Genomic DNA, 23,426 nt, shown 5'->3' with positions numbered 1-23,426 from the left:
GCAGGATTCATAATGTCCAGATCTTAAAAGCAAACAAGACCGTCATCTTTATGTCTCCATCTGTAAGATATCAGACTCTGCATTCAGTGCCTTCTTATGGTAAAGTCAGGCCTAACTGGACGTATAACCCAAAATGAGACATATCGCAAATAACATGTCCCCAACTAAGCTACCCTGTCTTTAATTTAAACATTTATGATGAAGTGCCAATAGAAAGACTCCAAAGGCAAACAAACTTACAGGTTACTATTAATAAGGCCGCCATGATGGACGTGGAACGGCATGCACGCATCATGCTCAATTGGGCTCGTGAGATGCCCACACTATTATACTGGCCAACAGATTATGCCATACCTATCGTAAAGATGGCATCACAACGATAGCGAAAAGTATTATGTGGCATCATAATTGTTACACTCAATGTTGGGCGTAGGTGGCCATCTATAAATGCATTCAGGTGGCATCTATATATTGTATTAAAAACTATGGAGAGAAGGTAGAGAGGATAAAAGGGGTGTAGGTAGGTGAGTTGAGAGGAAAAGGTGGCAGCAGAGGGGAAGAACAATGTAAAGAGATTGAGAGTAGATGGAAGGAAGATGAGATGCGTGAGGCATAAGGGGTTGTGGGGAGGATCAAGCATTCCACCTTTTTATTTATGATTTATGTAGATGACAGCTAATGTGACAGAGGAAAGGATAAGAAACAACACATGTTCTGTTTCAGCTTAGGTCTCAAAGTCTTTGGGGCTAAAGTTTTATATTAAAGTTTTCTGGACTCATTTTAAGGTAATCAATCAAAAGTGTGATTGAAGAGGATACTCAATACAAGATGCTTCAATCGGTTTTCATATGTGGAATGTTGTGAATTGCATGCAAAAAGTTGCATGCAAATGACTATTCGGAGAGGTCTTCTTGTCCTCACCTTCTCCTTATAGTGTGTGAGGTCCAGTGGTACCAATCTCCTGCCCTGCCTTGACGATGATACTCCTCCACTTCTCTCTGTCCTCAGCCAATTCTCTCCACTCTCCAACCACCCACACCTTACTGATATCCCTCTTCATACAATCCTCCCATCTCAACCGTGGTCTCCCTCTTTTCCCCCTACCTTGTTCCCTCAACCTAGCCGCTCTCTTTGCCATTCTTTCTCCCCCATCCGCACCAAGTGTCCAGCCCATCTCGCCGTAATTTCACCAATCTCCTCGTCAAACCCATGTGCACACCAATCTCCTCTCTCAGTTCCTCCATTCTCCTCCTATCCACCCTCTTCACTCCCGCAATCCTCCTGACCCAGTTGTTCTCGCAAACCTGCAGCCTTTGTTGTTGTCTCTCTGTCAGTGCCACAGATTCCAGACCATACAGGTAGGCCGGTGTTACACACAACAACAGAACCTTTCCTTTCAATTTCCTCAATATCTTTCTGTCTGCTATTACACCCTCCATCCTTCTCCATGCATTCGCATCCACCTGAATCCTCCTCCACACCTCAGCCTCAGATTTACCATTCCCAGTCACTTTTCCACGCAGATACTCAAACCTATTTCCCTGGCCGATCTCCTTCCCCTCTAACCTGATATTCATTTATTTCCTCTGCTGCCCAACCCACAACACCTCAGTCTTCATGCCCTGTATTGCAGAACATCATGGTAAAGTGACAGTGTGCAATGATTATGTGTGGGATTGCAGGTTTACACCAACAAGAGTAAGCCTGGTCTTGGCTAAACGGTTAGGGTGCCGGCTTGGGATCCTAGGATCCTGAGTTCGAATCCCGGCCGGCCGCTGAATTGACGCCAGGGGAGTTGAGTCAGCCTGTCATCCTTCGGAGGTCAGCAAATTGAGTACCAGCTCACTGGTAATTGGGGCACAAATGCGCTTCCAGAAAAATGATGCAACCAGCAGCCACAGGCTGCATACGAAACAACAGCCGACCAGAGTCTTGTGGATGACATTTAATGGAGGGCATTTTGCAAAATGTCTGGTAAACATCATTTACCAAAACTACCTGCAATATTTAATGCTGTGACAAAGTTGGTTAACCTATCATGATTCCAGCTGCATCTTACCTGGGCACCACCATCGCCATTCAAACCTTTTGGCCCTTGTTCTCCAGCTGGTCCCTGCACAGAGAAACATCGTTTTGGGTTTTCTTTGTAAATATCTATTTTAAACTTTCATAAAGTTTTGCACTGTGATTAATTTAGCCGAGCTGTCGTCCATAAAATTAATGGATAACACAACAGGTCACGTCACACGGCAGATAATACTTACGGCAGGACCAGGTGCTCCAGAGTGCCCTCGCGGTCCAGAATTTCCATCCTCACCCTTTAATCCTGCGACTCCATGCTCACCATGTTCTCCATTTTGACCGCCGGGACCCTAAAAAAAAGAGCAAATCATCAGGACGTGAGGAGAAGTGGTGGGGGAGGATGGGCCGTAAATAGTCTGTATATCTTTGGGTTCTGTGGCAGTTTCAGTAAACCAGTAATATGGAGATAATTTTAGTTATTAATCAATCATATTGCATAGAAAAAATTAAACAAAAGAGGCAGACTTTGGGGATGAGAACAAATGCCCAAATCTGCAGCCATGTCACTTTGGATGGATGGATCCAACACTTTTGAGTTAAATGAAGCACGTTATGTTCAATGTTGTGTGCTGACTATGTACATATGTACATATTGTACAGGCATGCGGAGACCAAACTATTGACATTTGTGTATTCAATTAATGTATTAATATCTGTTATAACTCACAAGACCTCCGGTCATTCCAGCAGGTCCAGGAGATCCGACACCTCCTTGCTCACCCTACAAGAGGAGAGGGAAGAGAAATAGAAGGTAAATAGTGCAGAAAGCTCATCAACAAACAACAACTTCACAAAATGTCTATCAACATGATAATTGTTTGAAACCACAAAATATAACAAAATTTGTATTTCACAAATCTTGTAAACAATGTTATAATGTCCTCCAAATACAAGTTGTCGACCATAAAGCAATGTTCTTATGGGATATACAGCCAAAGTGCAATGTCTATTCAAGTAAAAATTACACTTATTACAGTATGTGGGAAGTTAATCAAGCAATTTAGCAAGACTTGCGACGTTAACTATAAAGAGACATGCAGAGACAGAGAAGGATAGGTGAGGTGAGGGTTACCATATTTCCAGCAAGGCCATGAGGACCAGAAGGACCATGATGTCCCGTTTCACCCTGCAAAACACAAATAAGAAGGTGCCAAAAGTTCAGATAAGGGAACAGAGAAAGTATTTCAACATCAAAGACAACTGTGACAAATGTCGGCCTGACAAATTGACTCAAATGGTCCCTCATGATGCTAAACACATCTATTCCTGAGGCAAGATGATAATTCAAATATTTTAATAATATACCAAGTAAAGGGAAATTACAAGCCTTACAAGGGAGCATTTAAAGCTATCTTATCAATACTCGTAAATTACAACATTTGACATAATGCTAACATTCTTTTGCAATCTACTTCCTGGTGAAGTAGTTTCACTTACCTGGTTTATCATCAACTATCTCCATTTACCATATCTCCATTTGTGCATTGTCAAAAATAATACTGTACCTAAACTTCCGTGGTAATGTGTTAAACAATTTTTTTTGTCATTACTCATTGTTTTATCAACCCAGGATTGTTAAGGATACTTACTTTGTGTCCTGGAGCTCCAGAAGGTCCGGGTGGGCCGATGGGACCTGCAGGACCCTGAGAAACAAGTGCATTTTAAAATAACTTTTACTCACTGTTTACTAAAGCTTTAAGATTTATTGCTACTTTTCATCATTTTCATATAAGCCTGGTTCATATAAGTAATATAATTTCATTCGTTTCATTTCTGGCATTTCATTTCATACAAGAAATAACCAAACGAGTTGTACCTAGTTTGGTTATTACCTGTCGACTAGGTTTTGATCAAAGGAAAAAAAAAAAAAAAAGTGAACAATTAAATATTTCTTCATTCAAAAGTACAATTTCCAAAATATGTTTTGACTTTTACATCCTGTGATAGCAGTTGACTTTGCCTTCTAGTCATACTGCCAAAAAGAGAAGTTGAAGTAAAGTAAAACAAGCAATAAAATTAGCATTTTGCCAAAATTTGGTTCATTATTACCCTGCGCTCGCGAAGCGAAAAGCGGGGTTAAGCATTCAGTTATATATGTGTGTGGCAGTGTGCCGTACGTGTGCCGTGTGCCGTACGTGTGTGCGCCGTGTGCCGTATGTGTGTGCGCCGTGTCTGCATTTTAAAAATTCATTTCCTCGAGAACCGTTGGTCCAATTGACATGAAATTTTCACAATAGGAGCGCCTCCTCCTGTAGAATATCGAAATGATTATTGTGATGTCATAGGTTACGTGGTACGGACGCCATCGTGGAAAACGTTACACCTCTATCTCCCAAACCGCTCAATGGACAAAATTGAAACATGGCTCATTGTAAAGAACTCCACATGGGGAATAGGTTTTGTTAACGATGACATCATTGGTGCCATAATTATGACGTCATAATTCGACAGGGACAACGCTTAGTCTGATCAGTTTGAAATGTATTGAGCGTGATCGATGCAACAATTATAGCAGCGCCTCCTGTAGAATATCGAAATTATTATGACGTCATAGGTTACGTGGTAACCTTATGAGAATATGAAATTATGATGTCATCGCTCACGTGGTCTGGCAGCCATATTGGATCAAAGAAAAAAAAGAAACGTTCAAAAACATAAGAGTTGGCTCACACCAAGTTGACTGCGCAGGGTAAGTATTCTATGAATACCATCTAGTTTAACATGCAATCCAATATAATATTGGCTTTGTATGTTAAATTAGAATAGTATTTAAAGAATAACAGCATATCTCAATGTGGAATGTAACATCAATTTAAAAAGTTAAAGATAAAAGATTGTGAACATAATAATTTTAGAATCTTTGTAAAATTTTAAGATTGTGCTCTTCTAATATTATCCCTGAGAAGTAAATAAAAGCCCATAATCCATGTTTAATATCCTCGGTAAAAATGCAGTCGAAGATTGATATCATTGGTCTTCCCCCCACCCCCAGGTTAGGTTTTATTAATGAGATCTCAAGGGTATTTTTTGCCATCAAGACAATATTTTACAATAGTTTACTTATTACATTAACATACAGTAGTGCTCAAGTCAGAATATTACATGGTTTAGCCTGCCGCACTTCAAACAGGACAAAACAGGGTGGAGAACACATATGTATGTATGAATGTATGTATGTATGTATGTATGTATGTATGTATGTTTGAATGTTTGTACGGAGATGATGTCCTGAATTTTGATAATGCAATTTTCTGTTTAATGAAATATGTTCACTTCTAAGGGCTTTATAAAAATAATTTTGCAACAAGGAAGCCAATTTTTTTAGGGGAATCACTTGAATGAGTGCCCCGTTAAAAGGACAATAATGTCGTATACCGCGTGAAACAGTGAGCATATGCACCAAAAATATTGGAGTGCACAAGCAAAGGTCAGATTTCAATATCAACATCGAGTACGCAAGTAAATAAAATACAGAACACTGTTATTGCACACATGATAAAATTTTAATAGTTATAGGTATTTTAAAAACTTTGTTACTAAATGCTGGCAAGCCAAGTATTGAATGACTTCAACAGTCTAAATCATAAAAACGTTAATCAACATTCAAAAATTTCATGAAAAGAGTTCCAAGTTTTAAAAAAAAGTCAATTTTTTGTTACCATAATGTTATTAGTTCCAAAAATAGGGAACAACCGTGTTATTAACCAAACTCTTACCCTCTGTCCATCTTTGCCTGGACGTCCTTCATAACCTTGATGGCCACCATCACCCTGCAAGATTATTGTTTATTACTTGATGTTGGACAACCACATGCATCATGTTACATATTGAAGAACAGAGACATTAACAAGTTTGATCCAAACTCAAGGAGCACAAAATAAATCTCACAAATGAATAAATGTATTCAACTGATTTTAACTCCTCTCAAAAAACAATTGTTTATATAGCTATATCGTTTTAGCTGGAACAAATTTAGCTGGTAAACATCTGACCCAGAAGTAAACATATCAGCAGACAATAACCAAATATTCTTGCCACTCTCATATTACAAAGGTTCTGTAATATTAACAGTGAAATAAAGAATTGTGGAGACCAAATACTTTTGTCAATTTCGATTTCTTTTTTGAGAAAATGGTGAGCGATTTGAAAAAAGTGCAAGGATGCCAGTATTTTTGGCCATGACTGTATATACTGTATACACACTGTATTTATACTGTACATTTGGCTTGGTAATTTGTATAACCTGTTAATACGGCGAACAGCTTGGAAATCGAGTGTTATCGAATTTGTTTTGCTTCCAAACTCACAATGAGAAACAACATACCAAACCCCCTGCCCCCTCCCCCCAATTCATGTAAAACATCCTATTGCTTTGGAAACAGCTGCGATTACAAAGAAAAACGCTATCGCTCGTACTGCACCATACTTCCTGACTCCTTGGCAGCAGTTTGTAAGATTACTGCTTCATTCGTCACACCATATGCTGTAGCGTGCTCTCGCGAGATCTGACGTGATCCCAAGATCTCAAGGTATATGGTATTTCACAACACATGCAACCAAACACACATGCAGCTCTATTTATTCCTCCTTAATTTTGATTACGTTGTTTTTAACCTCTTTTACCTTCTCTGCTACCCTTATTTCCTGGTGCACCATTGCGAGTTCCCCCTCCAAGGGCCAACATAACCATTTTCATTTTACGTTCCATCATGTTTATGTGTTCATTCATCGCCCTTTCCTTAACCTCCAATACTTCACCCATCTCTTTCATTATATTTGTCACCTCATCATGTCGTGTTCTACACTCCTTCTTTACAGTTCCCAGTTCCGCCTTGGTTTCCCTTTTTCCCTCTGGGTATTTTTTAATGACTTCATTACATCAGTATTTTCCTTAATCTTTATGCTTTATTCATTTTGCCCTATCCTCAGTCCTTCTACCCCCTGTATGAGTCCTTCCACCTCCTTTATGTTTTCCATCTCTCTCGTCAGTCTGGCATTGTTCTCCTTCAACTCTTTCCTACACCCCCTTACCTCTCCCCTAACAGTCACAATTTCCTTGCCCATCGCTTCACCTATCTCACGTTTGATTTATCCAATCAACACGTCAAGTCTAGTGCCCATCACTTGCACCGCTCATTTTTTCTCATCAATTCCATTTGTGCTTTGAACTGGGCCATAAAGAGCCCCATATCGAGCGGTGCTGGTGCACTGCCTTGTGGTACAAGTTCCATGGATGCCAAATTTTCCTTATTTTGGTTCTTCTTCCGCTACCCTTGTGAAATCACCAGGTGAGTACCCCCGAGTGAACAGGTAATAGAGATATTTAATGAAATAATAATTGTTCAGAATGGAATCCCTTGATAACCCGGGGATTCCCTTCACTGTATTTTCATATTTTGTATTAAACTTGATTGTCACACGACTAGACAAGCAGGAAACGATTCAATTTATATTCGTCAATAAATTTATCGAATGAGCACACTTCCTTCCTTCCTTCCATGTAAGTGCTGCTTCATCGGAATGAAGATTACCGCACACGGTACTTCATTGTTCATTTTAAAAATGACAGAATGCTGTGCTGTTCAATTATTCAATCGATTAGAGAACGTATTTAAAATGTATCGATTCACAGCCACTCAATAATGTCAATACGTCCATTGCGGCATGGCACTGATCCAATACGGAAACACTTCACGTGAGGTGTGTGAAATGACGTCATTATTTAATTATTTTATAATCGGAATCGGTAGCATAATCGGCAGATTTGTAATATATTTTTTCGAATCGGTTTATCAGCGATCGTGAAATTTCCTAATCGGCCCAGCACTAACATATATATATATATATATATATATATATATATATATATATATATATATATATATATATATATATATATATATATATATATGTATATATATATATATACACAAAGAATTAAGTTAAGCACCCCTACACAACGAATTAAGGTAAGCACCCCCTAATATATATTCTTTGTGTATATGTATACATTGGCATATATTCTAAGGTATGTGAGATCAAATAATGATTGGTATGACATTAGCAATTATCCATTGATGAAAGTGAGTGATCAAAGTGAAAAAAAGTGATTGGTTGAGTCAGTGATCCGATCACGTGGGTCCTACACACGTTATTGACGCAAAGATCGCTAGAGGTCTTCTCAGAACAATGACTGTACGTTAGAAAACATAAACGTCATCCACACTGTCCGTGATGGACCTATAGCTCCATACTTAAATTGAGGTGAAAATATGCCTAAAATTCCCAAAAAATTTCACCTTAAATTATTCAGAATAAAATATTGAAAACGGCATGATTGTTATGTTTTTATGTGACCATAATATCACTTCTCCAGAAAATATAGCAATATCATGGGTATATTACACTGTTTTGACGACAACAAACTTGTAATGTGCGAGGTTGTAAAAAAACGGGGGGGGGGGGGGTGCTTAACTTAATTCTTTGTGTATATATATATACATATACATATACATACATACATATATATATACATATATATATACATACATATATATACATATACATACATACATATATATACATATATATATACATACATATATATATACATACATATATATACATATATATACATACATATATATACATATATATACATACATATATATATATATATATATATATATATATATATATATATATATATATACATACATATACATACATACATACATACATACATATATATATATATATATATATATATATATATATATACATACATATACATACATACATACATACATACATATATATATATATACATATATATATATATATATACACAGACTTGGCATTTAATATGGAATATTTTTTTTGTGGGGGTGAACTTACTTTTCAAGATGTCTTAGAACCAAAAGTTCATTGGAATTATGTTGAAATTATTCTAGATTTTGTTAATGTGACCTAAGAAACAAAGACCACATTTGAAATTTCAAAACAAATAAATTGATCCTTGAAAGTGATGTAAACTGATATCGAACTCAATTCATGGACAGTACTGTGTTAAACTTCTGTACGTTTTCCAGAAGTATCTCTTTATTTTGCACATTAGCCAAAAAATTTTTTAACAAAAACAAAAGTTAAATTACGACTGGGATTACGGACAGTAAAATTACAGTTCAGAACTTCATGTAACCCCCATTAGCATTCAGGAGAGCACGTACACGTTGAGGCATGCTGTTCACAAGATTTGCCAAGGTTTGGACAGGAATCGCTTGCCATGCAGTGACAATAGCCTGCTGCAATTCACACACAGAGGTCGGCTGCTGGTCCAAGTGGTCGATTTGACACGTTAATTCTGCCCACAAGTTCTCTATCGGATTCATATCCAGGGACATGGCAGGCCACTCCATATGCTCTCCACCACGGACAGCAAGAAAGTGTTGGATCATGCGAGCACGATGAAGCCGTGCATTGTCATCTTGGAAGACAAAGTTTCCTCGAAATGCTGCAAGAGCAAATGGAAGCAATGTTTCTTCCAGAATGGCCCTGTGGTTGAACTGGTTCAGGTTTCCATTCAGAACAACCAGGTCAGTTTTGCCCCCTGCATGAAAAGCAGCCCAAACGGTCACCCCACCACCTCCAGCTTGGACTCTTGGCACTATACAATCTTTGTTGTAGGCTTCATGCACTTGTCTGCACACTCGGACGCGACCATCTTGACGATAGACCAGAAATCTAGACTCGTCACTGAAGATCACGTGATTCCAGTGTCCTGGCTGCTATTGACGGTGCTCTCTGGCCCACTGCAATCGGCGCTGGCGGTGTTGTCTGGTCAGGCGTGGCTTTCTCAGGGGACGCCTGGCACGATAGCCTGCTTGAACCAGTCGTTGGTTGACTAGCCTTCTGGATACAGGCACATTTGTCAGTTGCTGCCACTCAGCCCTAAGCCGATTAGCTGACTTCGTACGGCCATTGCGGACTAACCGGTGCAGCTGGCGATCATCCCTCCTTGTGATTCTGCGGGGACGTCCTGGCCTCGGCATTTGAGTAGGGACACCCCTTTGAGCATTTCGTTTCGGGATCTTTGACACCTGACCTTGAGTGATGCCATACTGCAGAGCAATAGCACGCTGTTTCATGCCGTAATTTCGTAAAGCCACCACTCCATGACAAACAGCATTGTTGAGTTGACGGACCATCTCCAGAGGAAGCGGCAATAACTTTTGGAGATGTGCAGCAGTTGTTTTCCACTAATACAGAACGCAAAATCCCTTCTATGCCCGACTGTGAAGCCAATCATCAAATGCACCTGTCCGTACATTTTGCCACGCCACCTGTGATATAATCCTGTTGTTGACTTCTTGCTGCGACAGACAATCAGTGACATGGTTCTTTTAACAAATAAATCACCAAAGTGTAAAAGAAACTCACTAGATTGATATACTGAGTTAAGAAAGTAAACCCAAGTCAAGAAAAAAAAAATATTCCATATTAAATGCCAAGTCTGTATGTATATATATATATATATATATATATATATATATATATATATATATATATATATATATATATATATATATGTATATATACATATATATATATATATATATATATATATATATATATACACATACATATATATATAGATATATACATATATATACATATACATAAATAAACATATGTACAGTATATCTATATCCAGACTTGGCATTTAATATGGAATTTTTTGTTTCTTGACTTGGGTTTACTTTCTGAACTGAGTAAATCAATCTGGTGAGTTCATTTTACGCTTCGGTGATTTATTTGTTAAAAGAACCATGTCACTGATTGTCGCAGCAAGAAGTCAATAACACGATTATATCACAGGTGGCGTGACAAAATGTACGGACAGGTACATTTGACGATTGGCTTCACAATCGGGTATATAAGGGTTGTTGCATTCAGTATTAGTGGAAAACAACTGCTGCACATCTACAAAGGTTATTGCCACTTCCTCTGGAGATGGTCCGTCAACTCGACAATGCTGTTTGTCATGGAGTGGTGGCTTTATGAATTTCCAGCATGAAACAGCGTGCTATTGCTCGGCAGTATGGCATCACTCAAGGTCAGGTGTCAAAGATCCTGACACGAAATGCTCAGAGGGGTGTCCCTACTCCAATACTGAGGCCAGGACGTCCCCGCAGAACCACAAGGAGGGATGATCGCCAGCTGCACCGGTTAGTCCGCAATGGCCGTACCAAGTCAGCTAATCGGCTTAGGGCTGAGTGGCAGCAACTGACAAATGTGCCTGTATCCAGAAGGCTAGTCAACCAACGACTGGTTCAAGCAGGCTATCGTGCCAGGTGTCCCCTGAGAAAGCTATGCCTGACCAGACAACACCGCCAGCGCCGATTGCAGTGGGCCAGAGAGCACCGTCAATAGCAGCCAGGACACTGGAATCACGTGATCTTCAGTGACGAGTCTAGATTTCTGGTCTATCGTCAGGATGGTCACGTCCAAGTGCACAGGCAAGTGCATGAAGCCTACACCGAAGATTGTATAGTGCCAAGAGTCCAAGCTGGAGGTGGTGGTGTGACCGTTTGGGATGCTTTTCATGCAAGGGGCAAAACTGACCTGGTTGTTCTGAATGGAAACCTGAACCATTTCAAGTACAGGGCCATTCTGGAAGAAACATTGCTTCCATTTGCTCGTGCAGCCTTTCGAAGAAACTTTGTCTTCCAAGATGACAATGCACGGCCTCATCGTGCTCGCATGATCCAACACTTTCTTGCTGACCGTGGTGTAGAGCATATGGAGTGGCCTGCCATGTCCCGGGATATGAATCCGATGGAGAACTTGTGGGCAGAATTAACGCGTCAAATCGACAACTTGGACCAGCAGCCTGCCTCTGTGCGTGAATTTCAGCAGGCTATTGTCACTGCATGGCAAGTGATTCCTGTCCAAACCTTGGCAAATCTCGTGAACAGAATGCCTCGACGTGTACGTGCTCTCCTGAATGCTCGTGGGGGTTACACGAAGTACTGAACTGTAATTTTACTGTCCGTAATGCCAGTCGTAATTTAACTTTTGTTTTTGTTAAAAAAAAATTTGGCTAATGTGCAAAATAAAGAGATACTTCTGGAAACCGTACAGAAGTTTAACACAGTACTGTCCGTGAATTGAGTTCGATATCAGTTTTCATCACTTTCAAGGATCAATTTATTTGCTTCGAAATGTCAAATGTGGTTTTTGTTTCTTTTAAAGGTCACATTCACAAAATCTAGAATAATTTGAACATAATTCCAATGAACTTTTGGTTCTAAGTCATCTTGAAAAGTAAGTTCACCCCCACAAAAAAAATATTCCATATTAAATGCCAAGTCTGTAAATGCCAAGTCTGTATATGGAAATCAACAAATGTACATCTATATAATTATATATATAGAAATAAACATATGTATATCTTTATATATATAGAAATAAACATATGTATATCTATATATATAGAAATAAACATATGTATATCTATATATATAGAAATAAACACATGTATATCTATATATAGAAATAAACATATGTATATCTATATATATAGAAATAAACATATGTATATCTATATATATAGAAATAAACATATGTATATCTATATATATAGAAATAAACATATGTATACATATATATATATAGAAATAAACATATGTATATCTATATATTATATAGAAACAAACATATGTATATCTATATATATAGAAATAAACATATGTATATCTATATATTATGTAGAAATAAACACATGTATATCTATATATGTAGAAATAAACATGTGTATATCTATATATGTAGAAATAAACATGTGTATATCTATATATGTAGAAATAAACATGTGTATATCTATATATATAGAAATAAACATATGTATATCTATATATATATAGAAACAAACATATGTATTATGTATATATATATATATATATATATATATATATATATGTATATATATATATATATATATATATATATATATATGTATATAAACATAACGGGAATGTGTAGTAAGCATTTTCAAATTTTCAAGCCTTCATTTTCAAGAAATTTGAAAGATGTCTCAATTTATCAGATTCATTATTTCATCGGTACTTTAGGATTTAAAGGCTTGGATGTGCTTTCTATATAATGTTATAATATAACATTAATGTTATATGTTTATATTGTTTATGATATATTGTTTGTATATATGTATATATATTTATATTATACATATATGTATTATATGTTTGTATATATTATATGTTATATAATATATTGCATATATATATAATAATAATATATGTATTGTTTATATTGTTTAATGTTTATGATGTTATATCTGTTATAATGACAAAACCAGTTATGGAGCACAACCTTACCACGTCGCCTTTTCCCCCGAGCTCCCCAGATGCTCCCCGCTCTCCATGCATGCCTGAAGATCCATGAGCGCCAAGTGGACCAGTAGGTCCTAACTCTCCAGCTTCTCCCTTGAATCAGGGACATGAAAAAAGTGTGCAGTCAAATTCATTGCAAGCCTTTTCCCCCCCGATAAGCGACAAGTATAGCTCATTGAAAACAATGACAATAAATGCACACACACATGCATGCACACACTTATTCATATACACACGCACATATACATATACATTCATATACATACAACAAAATTATGAAGATGATTAATTTAGTTATGAAAGATCAGGACGTTCAGATGTAGCACATACACAACAATGTGTGTGTGTGTGTGTGTGTGTGTGTGTGTGTGTGTGTGTTTTAGTGTGTGTTTGTCTGTGTGTAGCCTTTTCTTTGATCTCTACACAATTCCATACCCCTGGGCCAATTGCCGCAAAGTTTTCTGAACCACATTTTTACACGAGGAAGGGCAACGTCAAAACAAAAACTTTCAATGAGGCCATTTGGCCCAACATTGCCGTGGTGCACTCTCGGGTTGATTTCTGCAACAGCATTTAACATGAATCTTCTTGATGGTTGACTAAAATCTAATAACCTGATCTTGATCGGGTGACCCAACTTGTGTGTATCTACATATATATTTAATAAAATGAGCAACTCTGATCCTAAATGTGACATTACATTGACGTTATGTGTATAAATTATGCCAATGTGTTTGTGTGGCAGATAATGCTTGCTGCTAACAGGTAGTGCAGCATTTGCTGTTATGGGACTCGGCCTGTGCCTTGCTGCCTCATCAAGTAAGGGATTCGAGATATATATATAGCGTCTTTGGGCTTCTTGAAAAGCGCTAGATAAAATAAATGTATTATTATTATTATTATATATATATATATATATACATTCTAAAACGACTTAATTTGCTGAATTTTTCGAAGACATACCAAGCAAGATACCAAGGGATGTTAATATTCACGATTGACTGAATGATAGTCTGCCAAAAATGTCCTCTTTAGATGCATCTTTTATTATGATTATATTATTCAGGAATTTCTTTATTGCAGCTGAAACTTTTCAGCAGCCATATAATGGAACTTTTTGGTTTGAATGTAATTTTAATGTTGCTGTTGCAATCTTATTGTTCATTTACACAATTTATATAAATAATCGTAGAGCATGCTTGCAGTCTGAAAGCAGATAATTGATTAAACGAATAGTGAGCGAGTAGTATGAGCTATTTATATATTTGCAGTCCAAGCTTTGTCCTCTACTGGGTTGTGGACTAATGTACCACACCACCAGTACAGTCTAAGCTCCTTCCTTCTACTGACCGAGGGTGAGAGGCCCCACCGGCCGACTTTTGTTTCCAGATATCTTCGCTTTCAGACATTTATGGACAGTTTTGTGATCATTTCGTTTCTGGAATGATGAGTTTGAGTTACCTCACTATGACAATTTTCAGCTTCATAGCTTATTTAAAAAGTACTAAGCACTTATATCAGTGAGGAAATGGTAAGAAAGCTTTATGTATTTAATAATTTAATAATCCAAATTTATTTTATTTTTAATGTAAAAAGGTCAAACTTTACAAAATTAAATTATTGCTTGCAATGTTATGGCTTGCTTGGAAGTGCTAAGAGGCAGAGATTATGATTCCAAGTGGAAGACACATGTTACGGGGTGAAGATTATGAACCAAAGTCAGGAACGCACAGTGATCGTCATTCTTGTTGCTGTTCCCACTTGCACATCTTTAAGAGCAGAGCCAATTCGAGTTATCACCATGGTAACTTGGCATCTTACCCTTTTGATATGTTGATTGAATTAGGATTAGTAACAATTGTATAATCGTGTTCTTGTGAGATAGCGATTCTACCATTGAGCTGTCTCATCTGGGTTCAACTCCTTACTGGAAAGTAAACGTTTGTATCAGTGATCTACTGCAGGCAGGCCGTTGCCTTTGGTCACGTGACTCCATAAATGGAAGTGAAGCTCCATCAGCCAACTTTTGTTTGATTGATTTTTTTTTCCCCTGTAATCGTGGACTTTCAGTTAAATCAGTATATGGCCAATTTCAAATTTCTAGCCCACCTAGAAAGTACTAAACATTTCTATGAGTGAGTGAGTCAGTGATCGCGAGTCAGTCGTGGTTTGAACGAGCTTTATGCTGCTTCAAACTTCTTCATTTTGAGCCATATCCTTAAAAAATAATCAAAAACAACCGTATAATCTGAATTCAAACCTGGAACCTTTTTGGCATTTTCAAGAATATTAATGGAAATTTTAAGGTATGATTGGATGAGTTATGAAGTTGAATTGTTATTGCATCTTTCACGACGATCAAATCAGCCATTCCTGACACAAATATTATTGAGCTTGGGACTGTTATTGGAATCTAAAACATTTCTGATATTGACATTAAATGATGGGATTCATATTGTTTTATTGCATGTGTTATGCACTTGAATCACCCTTAAATTTTCATGGATATTGAAAGGGGCCATCACGGAGAGTACAAGACTGTGAATTGATATATATTTTTTCAAACTCAAGAAATTTCAGCACAATTTTATTCGTATTCAGCACAAGTCTGCACGGTAACATCACTGGCTGGGGGCACGGCTGTGTTGCTGATGAAATGCCCTCTGCTGGTTGGGGCAGGAATTTGTAATATGATCATGGTGCCACCGGCGACAGCTCGCTTACTCTTGGCGATGCAGACCGTGGATATTCAGCATCCACCGCCGAATTCTGGCAAGCGTGAACGACACTTTAGAGGCAAGTGTGACCATGAAGGTTGTAAAGCACCATTGCTCTAAGCTTATGGCTGAAGGCTGACCTTGAAAGTTTTTCAGGTTTTTTTGGTGCACAGTACCAAATAGAGGGAGACTTGAGACTTGGACAAACAAGAGGGAGACTTGGACAAACAATGGGCATGGGGAGGAAAGAGGTGCAATGGATGACACATCGGGTGGTCAAGGTGGATACAGAAGCAAACTCTCAGGAGGGAAAACTGTAAATTTGGGAGAGGATGGGCTTGGGTGTGCGGTGAGAGGAGAGGGGTTAGCAGGATAGAAAATATCATGGTTTTGGATGGAGGATGATCTGTTATGGTGGTGAACTGCTGCCTTGAAGACTTGCAGGGAAGATTGACATTGAAGATAATGTGGGAGTTGGTTCCACAGGTGGGGAAAAGAAGGAAGAAATGAGTGGAGGTGAGCAGAGATCCTGACTGGTGACCGATCTGGAGTAGTGTACTATTCCACATGCAGGGATGGTGACATATTCTACATTGGAAAACTGGAAGGAATATGAAACGAAGGCTAGACAAACATGATCGAAATATTCAGCTCGGAGAGGTGACACAGTCTCCTATAGCACGCAACCTGCAGACACACCAACGTCTGGTGTGTATTCTACTAAAGGCACTGCCAGCAGAGGAGATACAAGCTCTTGGTTCCCTTAAGGATGTTTGACACCATACTGCCAAGATTGATGTATTTGTTGATGACCTTCAGGGTGATACTGATGGTGACCAATGGCTCTCCGTAGGCCAAGCGAGGGGCAAGTTGAACCATGACTTCAGCTTTCTTGTTGATGAAAAATCCAAACACAGAAGTTTTCTCAGAGAACTTGCACACATCCATTTGCCTTTGAATGTCCTCTTCAGTCTGATCAACTGAGGCAGCATCATCTGCATATAGCCACTCATAAATGCCAGATCAGGTGGTCTTTTATGTGGGTTTGAGGTCAAGCACAGCTGAGAGAAACAGGGTGAAGAGTGCCCAAGTAGGAACACATGAACTTGGGAAGGGAGCAGACATCATGAAGCAGTATTTACATGTTGTCTGGGAATTCTCAAACATATTTCCAAACGTTGGTGAGCATCAATATCTGCACAGAACATCCCAAAGACTTGCTGATTGATGGAGTCTTAGGTCTTATGGAGAAATATATGAAGACCATGGCGAGGGGGAATATCTTGTTCTCTGGCCCAATCTTGCAGATGACAAAGGGTGAATATCATGCCAGTTGTGAAACCATACTGAGTGTTTGGTCGGGTGGTTTCACTGATGGTTTCTAGTCTCCCTCGCATTACTTTTCCCAAGAACCTTCCAGCTAAGGAGGGTTGTGAGAAGTCTCGATGGTTGCTGGAATCATACCAATTGATTTTCCACTTGTAGATGGTGACTTCTCTCAGCATTGAAGTAACAGGTTGTGGATTGTGTCTAGTCGTGCCTCACCTGCATGAATAAATATTTCTCCTGGTATCCCATCTGAGCCAGGTGCCTTTCCTAGCTCGGAGAATGATGGCATCTCTGACTTCTAGGATACTGAGTAGATTGACGAGCCTCGCCTCTAGCTCCTCTTTCAAAAGATGTTGTCGGAGATTCTCATGAATGCTAGATGGTCCGTCGAGTAGATTCTAGAAGTGTTCCTGCCATTGGACTTTAGTCCACTCAATAGAAAGCAGGGTTCCATCATCAGATGTCAAAACCGAAGCGATGGACAATGTGTGTGTCGGACCATACGCTTGCTTAACGCGGATTGGAAACACTTGTTGTTTGCATCGGAAAGACCTTGAAATGATTCTGCCTTGACATTCCGCCATCACTCCTGAATTTTCCATCGTTGGGACTGAAAATCTGCTTCAGCAAATTTCAGGTTCTCGTCTTCTTTTGCACGTCGTGTCCTGCAGGCAACTTTCTCATGCACCAAGTGAAACTAGCAGAAAAGTTTTGAATGTGCTCGTCATTCTCATCGAGCCAGTCAGTGTGCCATCTCATCAGGTAGCAAAATGTGGCAAATGATGCATCATACACAGCTTCCTGGAAAGCAGAGCAACGATTTGCACTTCCACTGGTCCTGCTGATGATACTGTTTACTGAAGACCTCACATCAGTTGATTGCAAATTTGAGGCATTTATATTCCAGGGTGTCTTTGGTGCAGATTTATGTTTAGGAGTGCACAAATGTAGGTTTTTTGGTATACAGTGTTGAGGCTCATGGAGGAGCTAGAACCAAGTACATATGTAGTGATCAGTGGAGCAGACAGCACTACTCATGGCTCTTGGACTACACTAGTCATGAAAATGACATCTTTTGAGAACGTCGTTGAGAAGCTGCCATCATGATTTGAAGTGTTGGTGCTACCAGGTGAAGAGACATTTTTGGGGAAAATTGTAGAAAGTGTGTGTGATGGCAAAATCAAACTCCTTACAGAGTAAATAATTCCAGAGAAGGAGGAGAGAGGGGGTGGTGGAGGGGATAGGATAGGAAAGGGGATAAAGGGTGGGAGTGGGAAGAGGAGAGAGGAGGGGGGGGGGCATAATGAGGAGGGGAGAGGGGAGAGTGAGGGGACAGGGGGTAGAGGGGGGTAGAGGAGAGAGAGGGAGAGGAGGAGAGTGCGGGAGGTAGAGGGGGGAGACATTGAGGATGATGGAGGAGAGAGAGTGGGAGAAAAAAAAGAGGGGGACGAGACTGGGGGTGGTGGCAGAGAAAGAGTGGGGGGATGGAGGAAAGAGTGGGGTGGAGGGGGAGAGAGGGAGGAAAAGGGGGAAGGAAGAGAGGGGGGAGGGGAAGGGGAGTGGATAAGAGAGTGGGGATATGGTGTGGTGGAAGGGGAGAGAGAGGGAGAGAGAGAGAGGGGGGGGTGGGGGAGGAAAAGGAGAGTGGAATGGGTAGAGGGAGGGAGGGTAGGAGAGTGGGGAGAGGGTGGGGTGGAAGGGTAGAAAAAATATAGGGAAAGAGAGAGGGAGAGAGAAAGCAAGGAAAGAAGGGGAAAAGGAGGAGAGTGGGATGAGGAGGGGTGAAGAAAGGAGATGGGGGCAGAGGGTGGGGGTGGAGAGTGGGAGAGATAGTTGGTGTCGAAGTTACATTCTACATTACATGGAATTTCCATGGGTCCTTGATTGATAACGATATATATATATTATATATATATTATATATATAATTTTTTCTTTTTATACATAATGGTGAGAACGTCCGCTCTGAGACAGGAGTTCAAACCCTCACATTTCAGTGGTTCAGTGGTTGTCAGTGGTCAGTGATTCAAACCCTGGCCAATTCATACTAAAGACATTATATTCACAACGGCCATGCCTTCCCTATAACTTTTCTCTTCAGTGCAAAAAAGACCAAAAGCGACTGTTAAAAGCACAAACAAATGCCGATAGGTTTCAGCCCATCACAGACAAAGGCGTTCTGAGGCACACCGTTTGTGTAGGCCCCAGGTTTCAAGCCTTCCGGCCTATAGGATAATTCCTTCATGGCCCTCTGGAATTGGAATCTATCCAAGCCATATAAGCACGATGCATTATACATGACAATAAGCAATAGCATGTTTTGGCTTCATTACATAACCCGAGTTGCTTTTAACGAGGCTTCGAGCAATCAAGCCAGCATTCTGTGCATATACACTGCCCGCGTTATTTTATTTATTTATCTCGGGAGCATTCGAGGCTGTGCTTATGTGGTGTATAAGCACAGCCTCGAATGCTCCCGAGATAAATAAATAAAATATTTGTGCATTTCATTTCAATGTCTGAAGCACATCAAAGAAATTCCGCCTAACATTTTGACCCGTTCATGTTTATAATCCAGTTTTGACCCATTCCCGTTTTCCATTCCCTTATTGCAAATAATTATTAATCACATGTAATCAATAACTTTGTGTGTATGGTAATCTGTGTTGTGTTTACGTTTTTCCACCCATCATTTTGACAGGCTTTTCTCCTTGTGTGATGCTATTTCCCCTTAATTATCCAAACTTTCAGGAAGATATGATGGATGGCAGAGTAAATAATAGAAGATCAAGAGGAAGGCTGAAGAAAAGGAAGATAGATGGAGTGATAAAGATCAATCAATCACTGTTATGAGCGAAATAGAAGCAACTAGAATGGCACTCGTTAGAGCACATACAATAGGTAGAGCCCGGCTGAACAGTTTATGGTTTGTATCCCACCGATATGCTGGATCTGGATCCTGACCTGAACCAAAATCTAATTGCTTATTCGTTTTCACAAATCCAACTCATGTTTGACTCATGTTTCAAATCCAACATGCTATTGCAAATCCAACAAATCCGCCAAATGTTGTCATAATCCATCCACAACTTCTTGAAATATCATGCTATATAACGTTTTTGGCCCTATCACTCAGTGATGAAGAATCACTTCGTATCTGGATCTGGATTTGGATCTTCACAAAATTCAAATCGATTCGTCCTTGTCACATACCCAACCATTCCACCAGGTTTCGTCCGAATCCATCCATAACTTTTTGAGATAACATGTTCACAGACAAACAAACAAAGACAGACAGACAGACAGCGACAAACAGACAGAAAGACAGACAGGAGGGAAACCATAACTTCTGTCCACCTTCACTGGTGGAGGTAGGATCACGAGATGTTGCAAATTGGAAAATATTTGTAGATGTTGCCATTGTCGTTCATCTCATCCAAATAAATGAAGCAAGGAGAAGATTCACCCTCTTTATTTGTGGGCAAAAGTTTTTTTTAATGTCAACGAAATTGCTGGCCCATATGAAAGCGAATCTCGTAAGATGGTGGTGATAATAATACATAGGACTGTGGGTCCTGAAACTCAATCTGATCATGAGTAACAGCCACTCAAACCCCCCACAAACCCACTCAGACCCTGATATTTTTAATACCGTGAACAAACTTTGGTACATCATGTGTGATGAAGGTTGTGATCAAGTTTCATCAAAATCGTGTGTGTAGTTTCGGAGAAGAGAGCAAATACCTATTTTGGGGAGGGTCAAAAACACCCCCGTAGTTCCCCTTACTCAGCGCAGACTTTGATGCAGTCAATACACCTTCGTTGGGCATCGGATATGAAGCTTCTGGTCAAGTTTCATCAAACTGTGTGTGTGGTTTCGGAGAAGAGAGAAAATACCTATTTGAGGGGGTCAAAAACCCTGTTTTTCATCCTGTCGCATTCCGTGTTTCCCCATTTTCTCCCCTGCCCATTCTGCCGTCGTACTCGTCATCGAGTCAATCTTCCCCTACTTTTTTTGTCAGGAAATAAACCCTGTTAAGATCAAATAAGAGCCTCGTTTCTCTCATTGCATTCCCACGCATGCGCGAAGCCAACATTGTTCGACGCAGTCCAAGGGAGTTAAAAGGTGTTCGGCCCACCCATCCAGTAGTCTGTTAACGGACAGCTTGGATACGACAATATGTTTGTGTCTAACTTCACCTTTTTTTCTTCTTCTTTTTTTGTATACAAGATCGAGGCTCGTGTAAGAGCTAACATAAATCACAAAAAGACAAAACGGACCCACAAAACATACAATAAAGGGGGCGGGAGACAATATGGAAGACAAGATGAAGACAAGATGCACAAACTTAATACAACATTGTAATTTTGACATGACAAGCATCGATTTAGAGTATTACTTTGTTGATTTAACTTATGAGGTGCTGTGAGAAATCACCAATTAGTTCATTTGGACTCTTCACAATAAAGGTCAGTGCACAATTTCAGCTTATCATACAATCATTTGGTATTTCACTTCTTTGGTTATTTTGGACTTTACTTTGAAGATTTGTGTCAAATTTAAAGTTAATATGATTTACATTATGGAGCTATATTGAGATGGCTGAAACCCTGGTGCAGATTGTTCATTTTTAAGCTGTTGTAATTACCTCCAGCACTGAAGGTGGATGGGGGTTATGTTTTCACACATGTTTTTTTTTTTCTGTCTGTTGGTCTGTGAGTCAGATATCGCAAAAGGTTATGGATGGATTTGGATCAAAGTGGTGGACAGAGAGGGAGTGTGACAAGGAAGAATTGGTTAGATTTTGGTGAAGATCAGCATCCAGATATGAGAATTTTTAAAGCGATTCTTCGCCATTCGAGAGATAGGGCCTAAAACAGTATATATAGCATGATCTTTAAAAAAGTTATGGACGGATTCGAACAAAACTTGGTGGACGAGTTGGGTAGGTTACAAGAACAAGCCGATTAGGTCTTGGTTAGGTCTGGATGCAGATCCGGCCTATCAGTGGGATACAAAACGCAACCTGTTCAGCCTGGCGGAAGTGTGCGCTCCACTGAGTGCAGTTCTAGTTCATCATGTAATTGACAAATGTCAGTGGTACTCAATATACGTCAATATTAAAATGCCTTTGTGAAGATGTGTACATTTCTTCTTCCTTTGTATGACTTCGCATTCCTGAGATTTACTTTTGAGATTCCGCACACATACAACTTGGGTTATTGTGCTTTATTGATGAAGTCATTTTTAATGAGCAGTGCTCAATCCACTATATAAGAGAATCGTTGGTCTGTCTGTCTGTCTGTGTCGCCATTTTCCTCAGAGATGGCTAAACGAATCTTCGTCTAACTTTCAGAGGTTCATCAATGAGTGCTTGGGAGTGTTTAAGGCAAAAAAAAAAATAATATTAATAATAACAATAAAGTTCGTTTTTTTATTTTTAAAAATCTCTCTATAGTACCGAAGCCTTTTTGATTAGTGACAGTTATACACCAGTACACATTCGCATAAATAAATACAAAACAATTACCAGGCATTTGAACACAAATAATCAAACAATTCCGGAAACGGTCGAAGTTGGTGGTAAGGCTTCTTCTTCTTCCTGAGCGTCATCATACTTAATTCAGAAACGTGATGAACTTAATTCATTCACCAGCATATATTCAACGAAAAGGTAAAATGAGGATTTGACATTTGGATTCTGATTTGGATGTTATTGATTTTCCATGATATTTTCCCTCATTTCAAATATGTTAATGTTTCTTTTTCGCTTGAGCAACGCCGGGTACTCCAGGTATAAACACTTATATACTTTACTCGGGGTACAAATACAAATACAACTTTGTGTGTGTGTGTGTGGGGGGGGGGGGGGGACATAGGCTATGTG

At 39.2% G+C, this 23,426-nt stretch overlaps 1 protein-coding gene across 1 annotated transcript in view; it reads right to left on the bottom strand.

Annotated features, from left to right (window-relative positions):
- Positions 1-23,426, bottom strand: part of LOC137431809 (uncharacterized) — a 228,562-nt gene that overhangs the window by 49,407 nt on the left and 155,729 nt on the right. The window contains exons 33-39 of the mRNA XM_068123527.2: positions 13,479-13,586; positions 5,799-5,852; positions 3,672-3,725; positions 3,155-3,208; positions 2,750-2,803; positions 2,265-2,372; positions 2,060-2,113 (exon numbers count right to left, since the gene is read on the bottom strand). Coding sequence (XP_067979628.2) covers positions 2,060-2,113; positions 2,265-2,372; positions 2,750-2,803; positions 3,155-3,208; positions 3,672-3,725; positions 5,799-5,852; positions 13,479-13,586 — 486 coding nt within the window. The remainder of the gene's footprint in view (positions 1-2,059; positions 2,114-2,264; positions 2,373-2,749; positions 2,804-3,154; positions 3,209-3,671; positions 3,726-5,798; positions 5,853-13,478; positions 13,587-23,426) is intronic.

The sequence above is a fragment of the Myxine glutinosa genome, chromosome 7, assembly GCF_964187855.1.
Source record: "Myxine glutinosa chromosome 7, kmMyxGlut1.1, whole genome shotgun sequence".
Lineage (NCBI taxonomy): Eukaryota > Metazoa > Chordata > Myxini > Myxiniformes > Myxinidae > Myxine > Myxine glutinosa.
This window is presented reverse-complemented; position numbering and strand designations above follow the sequence as displayed.